Below are 18,576 nucleotides of genomic sequence, written 5' to 3'. Positions count from 1 at the left end.
TGTCTTTGATTCAATTTCCATAAACACGACGATAATTGTGGTCCAAGACATGCCAAAAGTATACGGGTTTGCGAATACGGGTATGGGTTTTGGGTTAAACGGGTTAGGATGATAGGAATGATAATATTTGCAATTTTTGTCCTTAAGGTTTAGAGGTGAGAGTATAAAGAGGTAAAAGTGTAAGTTTGGTCCAAAATTGTAATATATCGAAAGTTATACTTATATATTATATAATATTAGTTAATTTATTTGATAAAGGCGATAGAATTTCTCGGACATCGATATTAGTCTGGTATTTAATTAAAATATTAATTTAAAAGGTTCGACTTGTTACATAACGGTGTTGTAGGCCCATATAATATAATATATATATATATATATATATCACACAAACAATTATAATAATAATAATAATATAACAAAATGTGAAGAAGGCGATAAGAATTCATCCCCCCCCCCATATTGCGCCCCTTTTTTGCCGGGGGAGGGGGTGTTAAAAATGTTTTTCGCCCCAAAGTGGGGATTTTATCACCCCATTACGGAGGCCCTAACTGGGTAACGACACCAAGGATAAGGGATGCGAGGCCAACTCATTTGTAAACCAATCACATCATTTCGTTTCATAACTTTTATATAAAAAGGGGTCGATTACGCGTATCTTACGGTAAAGTTAGTAAAAAAAAACCCATGCCCTATGCTATAACAATGACATAACGGGACATTAGATGAGAGTAAGGGCATGGTTGGGATTGCTTATTTTCACAAACTTATTAACTTTTTTAAAATGAATAAGGTATTTGGGATTATTTTAGATGGAGAAGGAAAAGTTAATTTCTACTATATATAAAACACCACTTATGGGCAAATTAAGACACTTATTTTAAGTAATTTATAACATTCAATGTATGATGTACATCTCTAAGTAGGGATACACTTGTCTTTTACACACATAAAATCCACGTTCATTTGATTTTTATCAAAATAATTAAAGGTATAGTACCTTAACTTTACTTAGATTTTGTTAATTAAGAAAATAGTTACAACTTTGATCCCTCATGATTACTCACTTTTTACTCAACTTTATTTTTTTTGGTTTTCTTCATATATGCCTTACAAAAATAAGATTAAATTTTTTTCAAACATACCTATTTAAACGTGTTTATTTTTGTTGACGTTTCAGTATAATTTTTTTTTTAAAATAGAGGGACGGTTTAAAATGTTCAAGTCATTACTGCATGAAATTATGAATGAATGTAGAAATTTCTAAAGAATAAAATTTACAATCTCATGTTTCATTTAATTACACATCTAGCCCTTTATCTTTTTTATATAAAAAACACAAACAAACTTATTACAATTCAAAGTTTAAGGAATACTTATAAACCACTTATTATTATCTAAATAGGGTAAAGCTAAAATACAAAGTATAACAAAAATGAGAAGTGTGAGAAGGAATCTAACACATTGATCTTAAATTTGAATGGTGGAGATTAATTTAAAAATAAAAATTGATGAAAATGGCATGAAGGTAATAACCCACGTACGATAACTTTCACTCTTCACATGCAAGACACATGTCAATTCCTCCATAATTTTAAAACGTCTCTAACTTTTTCATACGTCTTTTTTTTTGAAATTTTTTTTACCGTAATAACAAGCGTTTTTTTATCTTTAATATAAATATCATATTGTTATATATAAATAAAAAAAATTAGTGGGTTTTTTTATATTGTGTTATTTGATTGTCCATTATGTTCTTTATTTGAGTTTATATGCATTGTGTTATAGATTTTGGTCACTGTGTTTTTTAATTGTTACTCATATTAAAGATAAAAATTAAAACAAAGATTACTTCATTGTGTCATTGTGCTCAACTTTTGTCTTTCTACTTATCATTGTGTTTTAGTCATTGTCTTCAACATTCAATTAATTTGAAAAAATAGTGTTATGTTCAATGTATATTACGTTTAAGTCATTGTGTAATATGTAGTTTTCATTGTGTTTTACGTTTAAGGTCATTGTGTTATATGTATTTTACCATTGTGTCTTACGTTTCATGTCATTGTGTTATATGTATCCATTATTGTGTTTTACGTTTCAGGTTAACGTGCAATATGTATTCATCATTGTGTTTAGTATTAGATAATTTGTAGGTATTTTTCATTACATCTACATATTATTATTACACAATGTGTACTATTACTTTTATACCCTTTTTTCTTTGTTCCCCACTTGACACATGTCAATTTCTTATGGCTTCTCACATTTCTCATTTTTGTTGTCATTTGTAGAATAACTCAACCCTATCTAAATATTACTCAACTTTATTTTTTTTTCTTTTATATGTTTTAAAAAAAATATGATTAAAAAAATTAAATTATATAAATATCAAAATAATCAAGACGGACTTGAGGTTGAGCTCGGATTGAAGTTTGAGTCGAGCTTGAGCTAGGCTTGCTTTGTTAACAACATTTACGTATTGTTTCCCGCTGCATCACGTTATATTATAATTATATAAGCTGTTAACTTATCTATACTATATATAATGCATCACACATGGGCAAATTAAGACACTCAAATTTAAGTAATTTACAATTTTTCAAACACATAGTACAACCTTAAATAGGGGTATATTAGTGATTCTAACACTAAATTTAACTTTTCTTTCATATTTCTTCAAACTATTTACAACCTTGCCCCCCTCAACTTTAATCAATATTTGGAAATTTAAAGAATAGTTACAAGTTTAATCCCCTATCTTTTAACTATATATTATTTATAATTTCACTTTTAACCCAAATTCTCCCACGATTTTTAAACGATCATAATTTTTCATACGTTAATATTTTTTTTAAAAATTGCACCATAAGAACGAGCATTTAATTCTTTTTAATTTGAGTATGATATTGTCATAGTTTGTTTTCAGTTAAAAAAAGTAACATCTTACGTATAGGCGCTTGTGGTCCGGTTTTGATGGTTTTAAACTAAGCCGTGAGCCAAGCCGTTTTTTGTCATCGAAAACTGAAACCAAACCGTTGAAAATTAAAATATAACAAAAACAAACCATTAACAGTGGTTAGATTTCGGTTTCATTTGTACTTCGCTACTAAATTGAGTTTAAAATAAGAATTCTTAATCCACGGTTTCAAATGGAACGATGAGCACCCAAAAATCTCTTACGTGATTATTAAGGCCTGTATTTCCCGCTCGTCCGGTTGAATATAAAAGTTGTAATGAATTCTCATAATAAGAATCATAAAAACCCCTAAATTAGGTTTTTGTAAACATGGTAATTTCGTGGTGTGGAATCCAAGCGTAAACAGGAAACGTAGATCGGAGCAACACATACATGGCATAATCTAATCTGTCTCCATATATAAAAATCCAATAATAATAATCGGGAGAGATGAGGGGGACGAAGTTTTTGCAAGAGCTTTTACTCTATGCGGCGAGTGCGGCCCTGGGTTCGTTGGTTCTGTTCGTGGGGCTGAAGCATCTGGATCCTAATCGAGAAGCTTCCAAGAAAGCCATGGAACACAAGAAGGAAATCTCCAAGCGCTTAGGTCGTCCTCTTATTCATACAAATCCCTACGAGGTACAAATTATTATTATTTTCAACAAGTATGTTAGGGTGGGTTTCTTTGTCTATTTGATGCATAACAAACAGGATGTGATTGCATGCAATGTGATAAATCCTGATCATATTGATGTGGAATTTAACTCCATTGGAGGGCTGGAATCAATCAAGCAATCACTATATGAATTGGTCATATTGCCTCTGCGTAGGCCCGAGCTTTTTTCTCATGGGAAGCTACTCGGCCCCCAAAAAGGTGTTTTGTTGTATGGCCCACCCGGCACGGGGAAGACTATGCTTGCAAAAGCTATTGCAAAAGAATCGGGGGCTGTTTTTATCAACGTCAGAATATCAGATTTGATGAGCAAATGGTTTGGGGATGCTCAAAAACTCGGTTAGTCTTTCAATCATTATGTTAGTTTTTCAACTGTCTAAATTATTATGTTTTGGTTATATATGTATTATGAAGATGAATGTTACACTTCCAGTTAACAACTATCTACTGCTTCTGTAACCATTCTTTCACTCGTTACTAAATGCTTCTGTTTGATTTCAGCTAATTACTTTTAGATATTTAAGCTTTTCTTTTACAAAGTGTAACACATAATGATGGTTGATTTATGGCAGTTACTGCTGTCTTTAGTTTGGCACACAAACTCCAGCCTGCAATAATATTCATTGACGAGGTGGATAGTTTTCTTGGTCAGCGCCGAAGTTCAGACCATGAAGCGTTGACCAATATGAAAACCGAGTTTATGGCTTTATGGGATGGTTTTACCACAGATCGTAAGTTTTTAATTTATTAACTTTTTGCGTGCATCGTTCATAGGACAAAACTGGATCAGGAGACCATAGTCAGAAAATTAAATATGATGTGATCAAAAACCTTTTAATCTAGAATGGTTCGGCTTACAGGTCTGGTTTTCTTAGAACCTATTTGGCATTTTGGCCACAAACCCAACCGTAAACAGAATACAAACTTGGGTTTTATAGTTAGAAAAAGGGATAACGTATACAAAGAAAGGTTAAGTATCAATTTGGTTTCGTTATGTCAGTTTCTGTAAAAATTTGGTATAAAATGGCAAAATGCTCTCAAGTTTAAAGTTTTTTATTTTCTTTGAAGTTGTAAAATGACAAAACTCGACTCTACTGAATTATGTTTTGAAAGTCTTTTGAGCTAGGGTTGTTCATCATTCAGTTTGAAACCAATTAAAACTGAAAACCAAACTGAACCAGATTTTTATTCAGTTCGAGTTGTAACAGTGAAAACCAAGCTGAACTAGATTCTTATTCAGTTTGGGTTGTAACAGTAACTGAATATACAGTTCTGTTTTGGTTAACAGTTACACAAAATCTTGAATTCAGGTTATTAAGTTAACCCATATGTAACCGATTAATATCACCAATACTACCACTAGGTCCAAACCATGGAATTGGACCTAGTACTGGTATCTTGGCTATATTAATAGGTTATGTCCAGAGTCAACCAAATAACCTGAATTCAGGATTTGGGTTAACAGTTAATTGAATTTGGTTAAACCGATTAAGAATCTGGTTCGGGTTTTTTTCAGTTTCGGTTCAGTTTAGTTTGTTTCAAACCAAATAATGAACACCTCGAGTTAAGTGGACTTAACGAAAACTTCAAATACTTGGGTGGCCTATGCTTGCATTATTCTTTTGAAAAATATAAATATCAAAAGTGTGAATATTTGGTTTATGTAGAGAATGCTAGAGTGATGGTACTTGCTGCAACTAATCGTCCTTCAGAGCTTGATGAAGCAATACTAAGACGACTTCCACAGGCATTTGAGATTGGGATACCTGACCGTAAAGAAAGGGCTGCCATTCTGAAGGTGATTCTGAAGGGTGAGAGAGTAGAGGATGAGATTGATTATGACTCCATAGCTGCACTGTGTGAAGGTTATACTGGCTCAGATCTTTTAGAGCTTTGCAAGCAAGCAGCCTATTTACCCATCAAAGATCTTCTAGATGATGAAAAGAACGGCAACTCATCACATGTGAGTTCTCTCTCTCTCTCATACACACACGTTAGTGGTAGGGATGAAGCCGAGCTGAGCCGCTTGTGAGCTACTCAAGATTGGCTCTTCAAAAACTCAATTCGAGCCGAGCCGAGCCTAAACAAACTTGAGCTCGAGCTTTTATTGAGGCTCAATAATAAATGACCTCGAGCCCGAGCTTTACATATATAGCTCGAGCCGGCTCGCAAGCCTAAACGATCCTTTTTTGTATTAATGTATATCACATTATTATGTATTATATAAAAACTAGATTTATAATAAGTATAATTGAAAGAAATAATAAAAATATGTGAATATATTAATTAAATAATTATAAAATAAACAAGCTGAGCTTGAGCTTTAGATACAGAGCTCTAAATGAGGCTTGGCTCGGCTTAACTCGTCCTGCATTCACTTCTAAACTTAATGGTGGGAATTTTAATCCATTTAGTTTTGAATGGATAGATGTGGTTGTTGCTGTTTCTATTAATGGGTCAAATGAAAACAAAAAAAATATGATCAAAAGGGAAACAGGTCAAAACTGGTTAAAAGTCGTCCAAGTGTCTGTTTCGTGAATAATACATATTTTGCCAAAAGAAATTATTAACACGGGTTGTTGATAAAAAGTTATGAAATTTGCACCAGTGGACTTATGATACGATAGAAAATTAGTATGAAAAAGGTAGGTCTAATTTGAGAGGTCGGATAAGCTCCCAATTGGTAAATAGTCTTAATATTCAGCCTAATAGTTTATAAATTTTGCAGAAATTAACCTTATGTTTACAGCTTTGTAATTGTAGGGCAGAATGTTTTTAGATCACATTCAAGTACTTTATTTATGCTAGTTTAATATGATATTTCTAGTAATTAGTAATAGTGGCATTCATACAATTATCCAACGCCTTAGATTTTTCTCGTTTTGTTGTCAACATTTATAACAATTGGAGGACATAGTTTTTGATGGAAAAGTGATACATTATGCAGTTGCCAAGAGCATTAACAAAAGCAGATTTGGAGAAAGTGGCGATGAAATCCAAAAAGACAAGGGTTGAGGCCAGGGAGTACGGTTCACAATCTGAGGAATGGTCAGTGCCAAGGGAAACACCGGATCCAGATGATGATTTTCAAGTTCAAGATGCCATTAATGAGCTCTCCAAGATTGTTGCTTCCCAGATTATCAAGATTAGATCAGATGGTCAACATCATTGATTTCACTTTCACCTCCCAATTTTGAATATTGTTTATTTTATTATTATTGTTATCTTGTACAATAGTCTCATGCCAGTAGGGATGGGTATTTTGATCATGTTCTGTAGTATAATTTATGGATTAGTTATGATATGATTTTAGGGCTAAGTTTATATTTAGCTCAAATAAAACTCAATTATTTATAAAAATGTTTTTAGAACATGTATTTATATTACGATTGCTGATTGTTTTACCCTTTACTATAATAAATGATTTTCACTTTATTCTAAGCACATTTCTTCTGGTGCTGGTGTTGGTGCTTGTGCTGTTGTTGTTATATGTAAATTTCAATAAATAAAATAAAAAAATTATATATATATATATATATGTTTAAGTTTAAGAGAGAAGTCATATTAATGCGAGAAATGCAAGAAATCAATTCAACCAATCAGATTTTTTCTTTTTCTTTTTTTATTTAATTAAATGTAAGGACATAATGGTAAAGGTTTAACTTTTTATATGTAGAAACTATTTATGTTTTTTTAAGATTCAATTTTATTCTTTTATATAATAAATTATATCTTCGTCTTGAAGGTTATATTGAATTGTAATTAAATATTGTATATTATTTCTTCATTTTAGTATCATATTGTTCCAATTTATTTTGTCAATGAAATAAATGCACAGGTTGTTAAATGATCTTGTTATTCAAAATTTTTGTTAATCAATTTTTTTAAACATATTCATTATTATTGTTTCCTATTAATTTATATTAAATAACCTACACATAATATGTTAATAACCTACACATAATATGTTAAATAGCCTACGTCATTTCAAAATATAGTAACCTACACAAATTATCGTGTTAACCTACGTATCCTTTTAATAACCTATACCATTTCATTATAACACACATCATCAAACCCGTGCATATACATACCCTACCAAATTTCCTACAACACAATACTTTTTTTTAACATCTTGCATTACCTAACTTAGAAACATCAATGACAAAAATTAATGTTAACTTGTTTTCAAAATATAGTAACCTACACAAATTATCGTGTTAACCTACATATCCTTTTAGTAACCTACACCATTTCAAAGTAACACACATCATCAAACTCGAGTATATACATATCCTACCAAATTTCCTACACAACGGTATTTTTTTTTAACATCTTGCACTACCCAACTTACAAACTTCTACGACAAAAGTAAATGTTAACTTATTTATGTATTTTTTAACCCAAAATAAATAAAGTTAAGAACATGAAAGGTTTTGTAATAAAGGAAATAATGTGTGTAAAGATGATGATACCCTACACAATTCAATTATATTCATAAATTAATGATTTTGAGAAACACGGCTTCTTAAATGTTAGAATTTGAATGATTATATTTAAGTTAATTTAGGCATATATCTGAATACATAAAGGTTTCCTTTTATTTGAGTTATATGCATAAGACTAATTTACCCTTTTAATTAAAACACATTAAAATAGGGACCTAACAATTACAATAATGCCACAATCAGTATAGTCCATTGATCAATTTTAATCAACGGTTATAAATCATTTCTCACATTAAAATGACTTCTCTCTTAAACCATCCCCTATATATATATTAATGGAAAATTTACATGACAATTTATTTCGAGTATTAAGCGTGTGGTATAAAGAGATATTAGTTCCTTAATTTTTATATCATTTTCCCATCTTTCTCTATCACTTTATTCTACTCTAGATTTTCACTTTATCCTATGAAAACAAATAAAGTAAAACATATAGTAAATTGGTTGTTTATTGATAAAGACTTTCTTACGAATGTCAAACTAGTTGATATTATAGTTAGATTTCAAAAAATAATAATCCGTAGAGAACTTTAGCTCTATTTTATTATAATTATGCATTTTAATTGAGCTTAACTTATTTTTTTGGTTATATGATAATTTGTTCGATTTTTTACATGACCCAACTTGATTTGACATGATCAGAATGGCCACACCGGGTCGAAAAACAATATATATATACCAATTTGACCCGACCCGAACTGCCGACCGGATTAGAAACAAGTTTATATACCGACCAACCCCTGCGAAAAAATTTCCTGAATCCGCCACTGCAAGCACCTTTGATTTTGGAAAACTTGCTTAAAACATAAGTCACGTTTGAAGTTTTAAGTCCAAGTCACGGGCACATATGGATTAACGAGTACTTTGGATTCGGATATCTGGATACACATAAAGGATGTTTTCAGACATTTAGCGATAAAGATAAATAACAACTACCGAACACTAATAAAACCGAATTTTCCTATTTTGTCAAAAAAAAACTATTTTTTTTTTGTTAAAATATGAATACAGTCAGTGATACAAATTACGAAGGTTAGGACTGGATGATACATACATAGACATACATACACGCATACATAGTCATACCGCAGGCAGGCAGGCAGGCAATCGCCACCACCGCAACGCTGAACTTAACATAACAGGCTCCTGGTTTCAATCTTACCGGTATCCTTCTTCTATTCCATCTTGCTATTATATCTGTAAACCTAAAATTGGTAAATTATTATTACTTGCTTATTCTAATTCAACTTATTATTATTATTATTAAAACTGGTCAATGGAAGACAAAATAAGTAAAGCTAGAAGGATTCATTTGATTTAGTGGTTTAGGGCTTAAGGGGGGAGGGGTGGTTATCACTCATCACACACCCCACCCAATTAAATGGTGTCACATCATCAACCCCAAATCCATCACATGTGATGGTTTTTTACTAGGGGTGGTGTTGTGGTGTGTGATGGATGTGATGAAATAATACACCCAACGGCTCCATTCCTTGGTTTTCACCCCATCACACGCGTGATGGCCATCACGCAAATCTCATCACTCAAGCTTGACAAGGCACTGGCGGCGGTGTGCAAAAACCCATCACGCTTGATGGAGCACTCTTCACGCGGTGCGCCGTCCCCCCTAAGGGCGGACGGGGCGGTGCGTGGTGGCCTCCCCGTCACGCGTGATGAGAAAAGCCACACCGCCGCCGGTCCTATGGTCACGCGAAAATGGGTATTTTGCGTGATGGCCATCACGCTTGGTGGGGGTGATTTCCAAGAAGGAATGTAGCCGTTGGGTGGGGATCTAGCCGTTGGGGGGGGGGGGGGGTTAAATAAAAAAAAAAAAAACCAATATAAAACCAAAACAAAAACATAACCAAATCCAAATCAAAACCAAATCCAACTCAAAATCACTCTCAAACTTCCCCTTCATTCACAACAAAAAAATATGGAATTTCCGAAACACTCGATACCCTTAGACACCGATAGCTCTTCGTCTTCGGACGATGACATTCTCGAATGGTTCCCGTTGCTATACAAAGAACTTGAAGGCCCGAGCCGTCCAAAGAAAAAGGTGGTGGAGCGTGATCGTATACATGCCCACGACGTACTAATGAACGACTATTTTGTGGAGGAGCCGAAGTACAACGACGAGACGTTTAAGGAACGCTTTCGTTTGCCGAAATCTTTATTCTTAAAGATTGTAGCCGACGTCGAAGCAAACGAAGAATGGTTTCAAGAATCTTACGACGCGAGAGGCAAACAAAGTTTTACGCCGCTTCAAAAATGCACATCCGCTATTCGTCAACTAGCGACAGGTAACCCACCCGACCAATTCGATGAATACTTACAAATGTCTGAGAGAACTTCACGTGAATGTCTACAATTCTTTTGTAACGCGATTATAAAATTGTATGCCAAAGGGTTTCTACGAAAACCAACAAGACACGACATTACACGTCTTTACGCCGCACACGAGGCTAGATGGCATTTTCCAGGGATGCTCGGTAGCATCGATTGTACACATATCGAATGGAGGAATTGTCCACGGGAGTTGCGAGGGGCGTATGTTAGGGGTGATATCAAACGACCGACCATCTCACTAGAAGCGGTTGCGTCAAATGATTTATGGATTTGGCATTCTTATTTTGGTGTTCCCGGCTCAAACAACGACATCACTGTTCTGTACACATCACCGTTGTTTCAAAGCTTAACAGATGGCACCACACCTTTCTGTCCGTACTTTGTCAACGAGAGATATTACAGACGTGGCTACTATCTTGTCGACGGTATCTACCCGCAATGGTCTGTTTTTGTGAAAGCCTTTTCGTTTCCTGTCGAGACCAATGAAAAGGCGTTCAAGAAGTTGCAAGAATCGGCAAGAAAAGATGTCGAGAGAGCTTTCGGTGTTTTAAAGGGTAGATGGTGCATACTCAGTCGACCGGTTCGTGCAATGAGAAAACCCACGATCTATAGCTACGTGTATGCATGCATCATATTACACAATATGTTAATAAAAGAAGATGGAAATGCAATTTCTTCAGATTGGGTACCGGATCCTCCGACTTATATTCCCGTTCCCGATGATGTCCAATTAGACTTGCGGGATGAAGATATTCATCATTGGTTGAGATGGGATCTTGTTGCGCATATAGGTTCTTTAGGTTTGGAATTTCCGGATTCAGACGAGGAGTAGACGTCGTTGTAACTTTTATTTTTTATTTCTAAATTTTAAGTTGAATTATGTTCTATTAAAATGTTGTTTTTATTTTTAAGTTCTATTAAATATTGTTTTAATTTTTAAAGTTACAAAAAAAAAAATAAAAAATAAAACATTCCATCACACACCATCACACCACACCACCACCCCTAGTAAAAAACCATCACATGTGATGGAATTTGGGTTGGTGATGTGGCACAATATAATTGGGTGGGGTGTGTGATGAGTGATCACACCACATCCACCACCCCTCCCCCCCTAATATCAGATAGGGTGTCATTTTTTCTCAAAAAAAAACCCCACCCCAAGCATTTATTGTCTTTTCTTTATAGACCTGCTTTGGTATTTGAAATATTATGTTTTATAGAGATGAGTCTGGGAAATGATGACGAGTATGTTACTGATTATCTGAAGCGAAAGCATGCCGAGAATCCCAGCTTCTTTTACGCAATCGAATGCACCGCTGACCAATCTCACCCAAATATATTTTGGGCTGATACCGCTTTCAGAACAAACTACAGTTACTTTGGTGACACTGTTAGACTCGACACCTCATACAAACTCCATCACTATATGCTACCGCTAGTCTCCATCACTGGCCTTAACCACCACGGCCAACTGCTCTTGTTCGGTTGCGGATTACTTAATTACGACCCCGATTCTTCTTACATTTGGCTGCTCCAAAATTGGCTGCATGCAATGTCCGGAAACCACCCAGTCTCCATTACAACCGAACCAGATCACCGTATTCGGATGGCGGTTGCACAAGTTTTGCCTCAAACCCGCCATCGGTTCTGCAGATGGAGCATATTAAGAGAAACCCATGAGAAACTCGCGCATCCCACCTTTCATGAGGAGCTTAAGAAATGTGTTCACGAGAGCGAGACGGTTAACGAGTTTGAATCGTGTTGGCATGATCTTGTTGACCGATACAAAATTGGAGATAATGAATGGCTTAAGTCTATCTACAGTGCGCGCCACCAATGGGTTCCTGTTTACATGAAAGACACATTTTTGGGAGAACTGCATCCTACTGAAGAAAACAGTAACCGAAACATGTTCTTTGACGGGTATGTAAACGCCACATCATCGATGCAATCACTGGTTAAACAGTACGAAAGTGCGTTAACAAGCTGGCATGAGTTGGAATTAAGGACGGATTTTGAAACCACCAACACGACACCAGTCCTAAAAACACCTTCCCCTATGGAAAAACAAGCTGCCAGTCTTTACACCCGAATGGCGTTTTTGAAATTTCAAGATGAGCTAGTGGAGACGCTTGCAAATCCCGCTACTAAAGTTGAAGATATCGGGACAGTCACAACGTATCGGGTGGCTAAATTTGGGGACGGGGAGAAAGCATATATTGTTCGGTTTAATTCGTCTGAGATGAAAGCTGTTTGTAGCTGCCACATGTTTGAGTTTTCAGGGATTATATGTCGACATGCTTTGTCAGTTTTTAGAGCTAAAAATGTTCTTACGCTTCCGTCTCAATATATTTTGAAGAGATGAAGTCGGGATGCAAATGTACCGAGTATTAATTCTGAACACGACTCTTTGACCGAACGTTATGACACTTTAAGAAAGGAGGCTATGAAGTTTGTAGAAGAAGGATCAAAGTCTATACATATTTACAATGTAGCACGAGATGCTCTGAACGTGGCTGCAAATAAAGTTGCAGTCTCAAAGAAACGAGTTAACCACAGTCTCATGCTAAATCAAGAAACACAAGAGGTAATGTTTTTATTTTTTATCGAGTAAATTACACGGATGGTCCCATTGGTTTGGTCCAAATCTCCTAACAACGTAGTTTTATTTCATAAATGATCTTTGAGTCAGATAAGATTACTATATTGTGCTTTTTAAAAGTTGCATCTTAACCTGTTTACTGGTTTACTCTTTAGAAATTACAGTTCAGCCCATGCTGCTTAATTTTGTTATTAATAATAATAATAATAATAATAATAATAATAATAATAAAGATTAATAATAGTAATTGTAATAATAATAATAATAATAATAATAATAATAATGTTAATAACACAAAATAGGGGTGGGATCCGGTATAAATTAAACTAACCTACTAAATATACAAAACTAAAGTTTTTATTATCACTCTATAGTTTTAAACTTGAGCAATTGCACTACAAAAATAGTAGAGTGATAATAATTACTCTAGTTTAGAAACTATAGAGTAATAGTAAGAACTCTAGTGTTAAGCATAATTAATTTAGTTATTTGTACACTTAAGATTTTTTTGTATAAAATCCTAAAACTAAAAGTTAGTATATATACTAAACAAATATTAAAAAAACTATGGCTTAGTTGTAGTTTTTAAAAGAATAAACTCGTAAAAGGGTTAAAAGTGTAACTAGATGGTTAGGGACCATATATTAATCTTACCTGACTCCTGGGACCATATATGAAACCAAACTAGATGGTTAATTGGTTAGGGACTAAATCCATAACTTTTAAACATCAGGGATGATATCCAAGATTTGGACCATCCGTGTAATTTGCTTCTTTTTATTTTATTTTATGGCTTAGGCTGACATGGATTCTTTTAGGGTGAGAAGGAAAAGAGAATTCGTGAACTGACTACTGAGCTGGAAAATACAAATGAGCGATGCGAAATGTATCGTTCAAATCTATTGGCGGTGTTGAGAGAAATGGAGGAGCAGAAGTTGAAGCTTTCAGTTAAAGTGCAGAATGCCAGGCTTACCTTGAAAGAATGATGCACGGCCGTGTGTACTGTGTGTGAGTTGTCTACATGCTTTTATGTCACCAAGTTGTCTTTTATCGTTTTGCCCAAAGCAATCCCAATCAAACATCTGGGATGATATCCAAGATTTCACTCTTAGGTGATATGTGGATTTACAAGTGAATATCTGCAAATTTATCGTTCACTGGAATAGAATGCTTTGTAAATTATTTGGTGGGCACAATTAAGTTGAGAACAGAGTGTACACAGTGCTTTACTTGTGGATATCTTAAGCTATTTATTTCTAAATAACAAGGATAAAATTTGAAAACTAATATTTTTTAACTTCCTTTCTCTTGTATCTACTTCTGGTCACACTTTTTTTTATGCGTTGTGAACATTTGCATGTAGTCGTGGTAAAACAGAACTTGTAAACAGAACCCGACAAGGGTTTATATGCTAAGGATGAGCAAACCCTTACGAATTGTATCCGAAGACATGGAAAGAGATCTTATAATATCGATATACAGTTTTAAGTATACGACTTGCAATGACTTATATCATGCTTGATGAGCCCATTGGACCACTTTGAGCCTGCCCGTTTTCAAGTTTATGACAAACCAGCAGCCCCACGGAATCAGGTTTACGGCCACCATTTCTTCTTCTTCTTCTCCGGCATCGCCGCCGAAGTTTGATAAGCGTACGTTTCTTCTCTTTATTAACTCATGTGACTAGAATTAATAATTTCAAGTAATTTTGACATATTATTATGCAATTTCGTTACAAGTTACAACTGTAATTATTTTACCTCTGTTGATTTTGTATCACTTGTATCACTGATATCTTCATCCAACACTAGTACCAGTGCTCGTATTCATTTTCAGAATTAGAACATTGAGTTCACAGCTGTTGGTTTAGTGATGGCATTTTGAATGAAGTTGAAAGTTATCTAATATCTAGTAGGTCTGGTCATACTCATATTTGGAACCTAAGATATCTGGTTATAATATCATGTCAATTAATTGGCCTGTTGGAGCATCATACTTAGCTTTTGGTTGTTAGAAAATCTCTACACTTAGTGAGAATGAGTAATCACAACTTGTCCAGAAAATTTAATTTGTTCTATCTATGCACTTGTATATATCAATCGACTCCTGTTGTGAATTTGATACAGTTTTGCACTTGATGTTCTTATACAGGATGACTGGTTTGTGTCCAAGCATTATTCACTCTGACTTGTTACACAAAGGGATTGTCAAATATTTTATCCACCCCCCAAAAGGAACATGTAACACAAGGTACTTGTATCTGGTGCCCAGTGGGATATCTACTCCGTGTTTGGGCTTTAGATTATGCTACTACTGCCAAATCATTGCATCCTGCTGCTCCGCTTGTTGCTGTTTCAGATAAATCTTAACGGTGCACACTTATAAACTATTAGCTATCCTAATTAGATGACCCCGTGATGTGTTGTGTTGTGACCATGGCTTGACCTTCTTGTAACTGCATTGACACAGGATATATGTTGATGCTCTTTTTATCTCATATATTGTTTCAACCCTTTTGTGATTAGCTTAAAGGGAACAAGCCAAACTGGCTACAAGTCAAAATGTATTTTTTTTAGAATACGTGTTAAGTTGCTTTATGCAAGAAATGTTATACTTCTTTCTTTTAATGTTTTTTTATAATCATATCGAAATCATTATTATTTGATAAATAACTTAATAACCGGCAAAATACGTATGCGGTTACCCAGTCTGTTTTGAGTCATAATAAGTTTGGTGGATCATTGTACCGAGGAATAAAAAGGCTTAAAACGTGTATACTTTTGCACACAATTATTTTAAATTTTATGCTTTTATTCATACATGCTAGCAACTCTAACAAGTTGTTTGATGACTGAAGAAAAATATTGGGAGACAATCTTGAAATGAAATTAGATGAACTATTTTTGGAAATGATACAATTAGGAGTTAGGACTAGTTCAGGCCCTAGACTAGTTTATGGGCCAACTGTTGGCCCAGGTTGTGGCTGAACAGCCTGACTTGGGTTGCAAGCTGAAATCGTTGGTTTATCTTTTATTTTGCATGTTTATCTAGTTTTGAACTTTGTATTTGATCATGACTCTTGTTCCTTGTTTTGCGCCTAAATTGTGGGTTGGGTTTTAGTTTAAATAGTTTTTATTTTAGTTGTAAAAGACGGTTTTGTTTTCTGAATTTTATTTGAAAGCCGATTCCAGTTCGTTTTTGTGAGTGTTTGATCCAACTCGGTTGCAATTTGCATCAGGAAATCAAAAGCCCAATAAAAATGGGGAATAAATATGATGCTCTTGATCTACTTGAAGCAAATTATGAAGCTGTCAAAGAACAAATGAATGCGGGGGATATAACCATACAGGTAACTGCTGTTATGGATGTTGTAGTATATATAAAATTAATCTTAAAAAAATTACCTTATTATTATAACTAGTTTTAGACCCCATGTAACACACGAAACAATTAAAGAAATAAATAATAAATATACAAATAACGTTAAACACGGGACAATTAAAAAAATAAAGAGTAAACTACGGTTTTCGTCCATGTGGTTTGTCCAAATCTGCGGTTTTAGTCCAATAGTTTCAAATATGCGATTTTCGTCCTTATGGTCTTATTTAACTTGCAATTAAACCCGACCCCACTAACCCCGTTAAGTCTGGCCGTTAAACTCATTAGCGTGCCCCTCACATGAAGGGCAGTTTTGTCCTTTTTTCTCCCCAAACAAACCACAACCCTAATACAACACAATTGCCGGCACCAACCTACAAATCAATGGAAGAACCGATATCATTGAAATAAATCCAATCCAATCCAATCCAATAAATAACAAAGATAAACATAACATATATACCTCGTCGAATTGAAATATTGCAGACGGCTTGTTTTTTTTTTCTGAGAGAGACAGAAGACGACTTGAAAAGGAATACATATATAATCGACTAGGCTAAATGCCCGTGTGATACACGGGTAAAAAAATGAAAATGCAAAAAAATGAAAATATAATATAATACATTAAATCATAAATTAAGTCACTAACAAGAAGATTTGTCAAAGTTGTATAATAATACTATGTTTACGTTTTACCTTATTAAAAATTCAATTGTTTGTTTTACTTGAAGGTGAACATGGAAGCAAATGCATTAAGAAAATCAAAAATAACAATGATAAGAGCTACATTAAGAAACGGTGATTTCTAATCAAAACAAAAACAACAAATACATTAACATATAAGTGTGTAAAACATACTGTGAACATTCAACACAACAAAGTCAAAAGATGTTTCAACAGAATACATCAAACCTTAAAAACAAACAATTCAAACTTGTCTTGACAATTAGCAACATAAACTTTTCTTTTCCACATTCATTTTAAACATCAGTTAACTGATTTCGTTTAAGGAAGAACTTTTGAAACCAACATAGATACTTCATTGCAGTCGTATTGAAAGTTGCATTCATGGATTTTCTCAATTTTGGGAAATTATATTTGAAGTTCAGGTTTGATTGTTCGTCATGAAGTTTCATATCTGTTCTATGACCTTGGGGATTAACAAAGGTCATTGGCATTCCATAATAAGCATTAATCTTGTTAGCAATGTGACACGGAAGACGCTTTGAAAGGTAAATGTAGAATAAATTATAAGTTTAATTTGATTGTAAAATCTATATGAACTGATTAGAATGAATATCAAATAAATATGTAATCAAGTAAATAAATTAGATTGAATATCAAATAAATATGTAATCAAGTAAATAAATTTAAAGCCAGTTTTTGTTATTGAAACCGAAAAAACCAGTTTTTGTTATTGAGTTTATGCTTTCTAAATTTAATAAAAGACTGAAAAAATTAAAACCGAACCAAATTGGTGAAAATTGAAAAGCGAACGATTTTAGTAACCCAAAAACCAAACTTTGTATAAACATATAAAGATAATTACTTGAGCAAGGAAACCAACGATCAACATGTCAAGCAAGAGGAGAAGCCATATGAGCATGAAAATACAAAACATTACGTTACAGATCAACTCGAAACGTCTCGGGATCAAAGCTAGAATATCTGAAATCAAAATATTTAAAAATATAAATCCATTTTTTATTGAATAACATATAGTTTATGTTTTTTCAAACAACCTGTAAGTCCCGAATCTGGATCACTACAATATGATATCAACTAAACGAGTATTAGTGCGGAATACTAACACTCGGTGATTCAAGAACACGAATAAGAACAATAATAGTAACACGGAACTGCTTCAAAACACACGTATATTATTGAATACGTCGGGTGCTTAAGTACTTACAATACTTGATAATAATCAGAATGAACAACCTTAACCCTACACATCATGTTGCTATATATAAGAGATAACAACCAGAGGCCGGCCCAAACACCAAAAGCCCACCGAGAACACATAAGTGTTCTCGGTTTACATTAGGGCTGTTCACGAACCGAGCCGAACCGAGCGAGCGTCTGCTCGAACTCGGCTCGAATT

At 34.0% G+C, this 18,576-nt stretch overlaps 2 protein-coding genes and 1 pseudogene across 3 annotated transcripts; all 3 read left to right on the top strand.

The window, feature by feature from the left end:
- Window positions 1–3,405: 3,405 nt before the first annotated feature.
- LOC143591371 (uncharacterized) lies at window positions 3,406–6,971 on the top strand. The gene is made up of 5 exons (XM_077071593.1): window positions 3,406–3,595; window positions 3,668–3,968; window positions 4,202–4,360; window positions 5,297–5,592; window positions 6,577–6,971. The coding sequence occupies exons 1-5, from the start codon at window positions 3,407–3,409 to the stop codon at window positions 6,799–6,801; spliced, it is 1,170 nt and encodes a 389-aa protein (XP_076927708.1). The 5' UTR covers window position 3,406; the 3' UTR covers window positions 6,802–6,971.
- Window positions 6,972–9,343: 2,372 nt separating this feature from the next.
- Window positions 9,344–15,960, top strand: LOC143591370 (protein FAR1-RELATED SEQUENCE 9-like; annotated as a pseudogene). Its single transcript, XR_013145656.1, has 3 exons — window positions 9,344–9,351; window positions 11,713–13,079; window positions 13,913–15,960. The product of XR_013145656.1 is annotated as a protein FAR1-RELATED SEQUENCE 9-like (transcript).
- Window positions 10,035–11,321, top strand: LOC143591372 (uncharacterized). Its single transcript, XM_077071594.1, has one exon. The coding sequence runs from the start codon at window positions 10,074–10,076 to the stop codon at window positions 11,319–11,321; it is 1,248 nt and encodes a 415-aa protein (XP_076927709.1). The 5' UTR covers window positions 10,035–10,073.
- Window positions 15,961–18,576: the final 2,616 nt, after the last annotated feature.

This window comes from Bidens hawaiensis, unplaced genomic scaffold (assembly GCF_021521415.1).
Source record: "Bidens hawaiensis isolate Kalapana, Puna unplaced genomic scaffold, B.hawaiensis_p1.1 tig00039593_1, whole genome shotgun sequence".
Classification (NCBI taxonomy): domain Eukaryota; kingdom Viridiplantae; phylum Streptophyta; class Magnoliopsida; order Asterales; family Asteraceae; genus Bidens; species Bidens hawaiensis.
This window is presented reverse-complemented; position numbering and strand designations above follow the sequence as displayed.

What these genes read in the sequence shown, in the direction of transcription:
- LOC143591371 (XM_077071593.1), top strand. Translation starts at nt 3,407, where the DNA reads ATGAGGGGGACGAAGTTTTTGCAAGAGCTTTTACTCTATGCGGCGAGT. An exon ending in TTCATACAAATCCCTACGAG is followed by an intron (nt 3,596 to 3,667) that starts GTACAAATTATT and finishes CATAACAAACAG; the next exon opens with GATGTGATTGCATGCAATGT. An exon ending in AGAACGGCAACTCATCACAT is followed by an intron (nt 5,593 to 6,576) that starts GTGAGTTCTCTC and finishes TACATTATGCAG; the next exon opens with TTGCCAAGAGCATTAACAAA.
- LOC143591372 (XM_077071594.1), top strand. Translation starts at nt 10,074, where the DNA reads ATGGAATTTCCGAAACACTCGATACCCTTAGACACCGATAGCTCTTCG.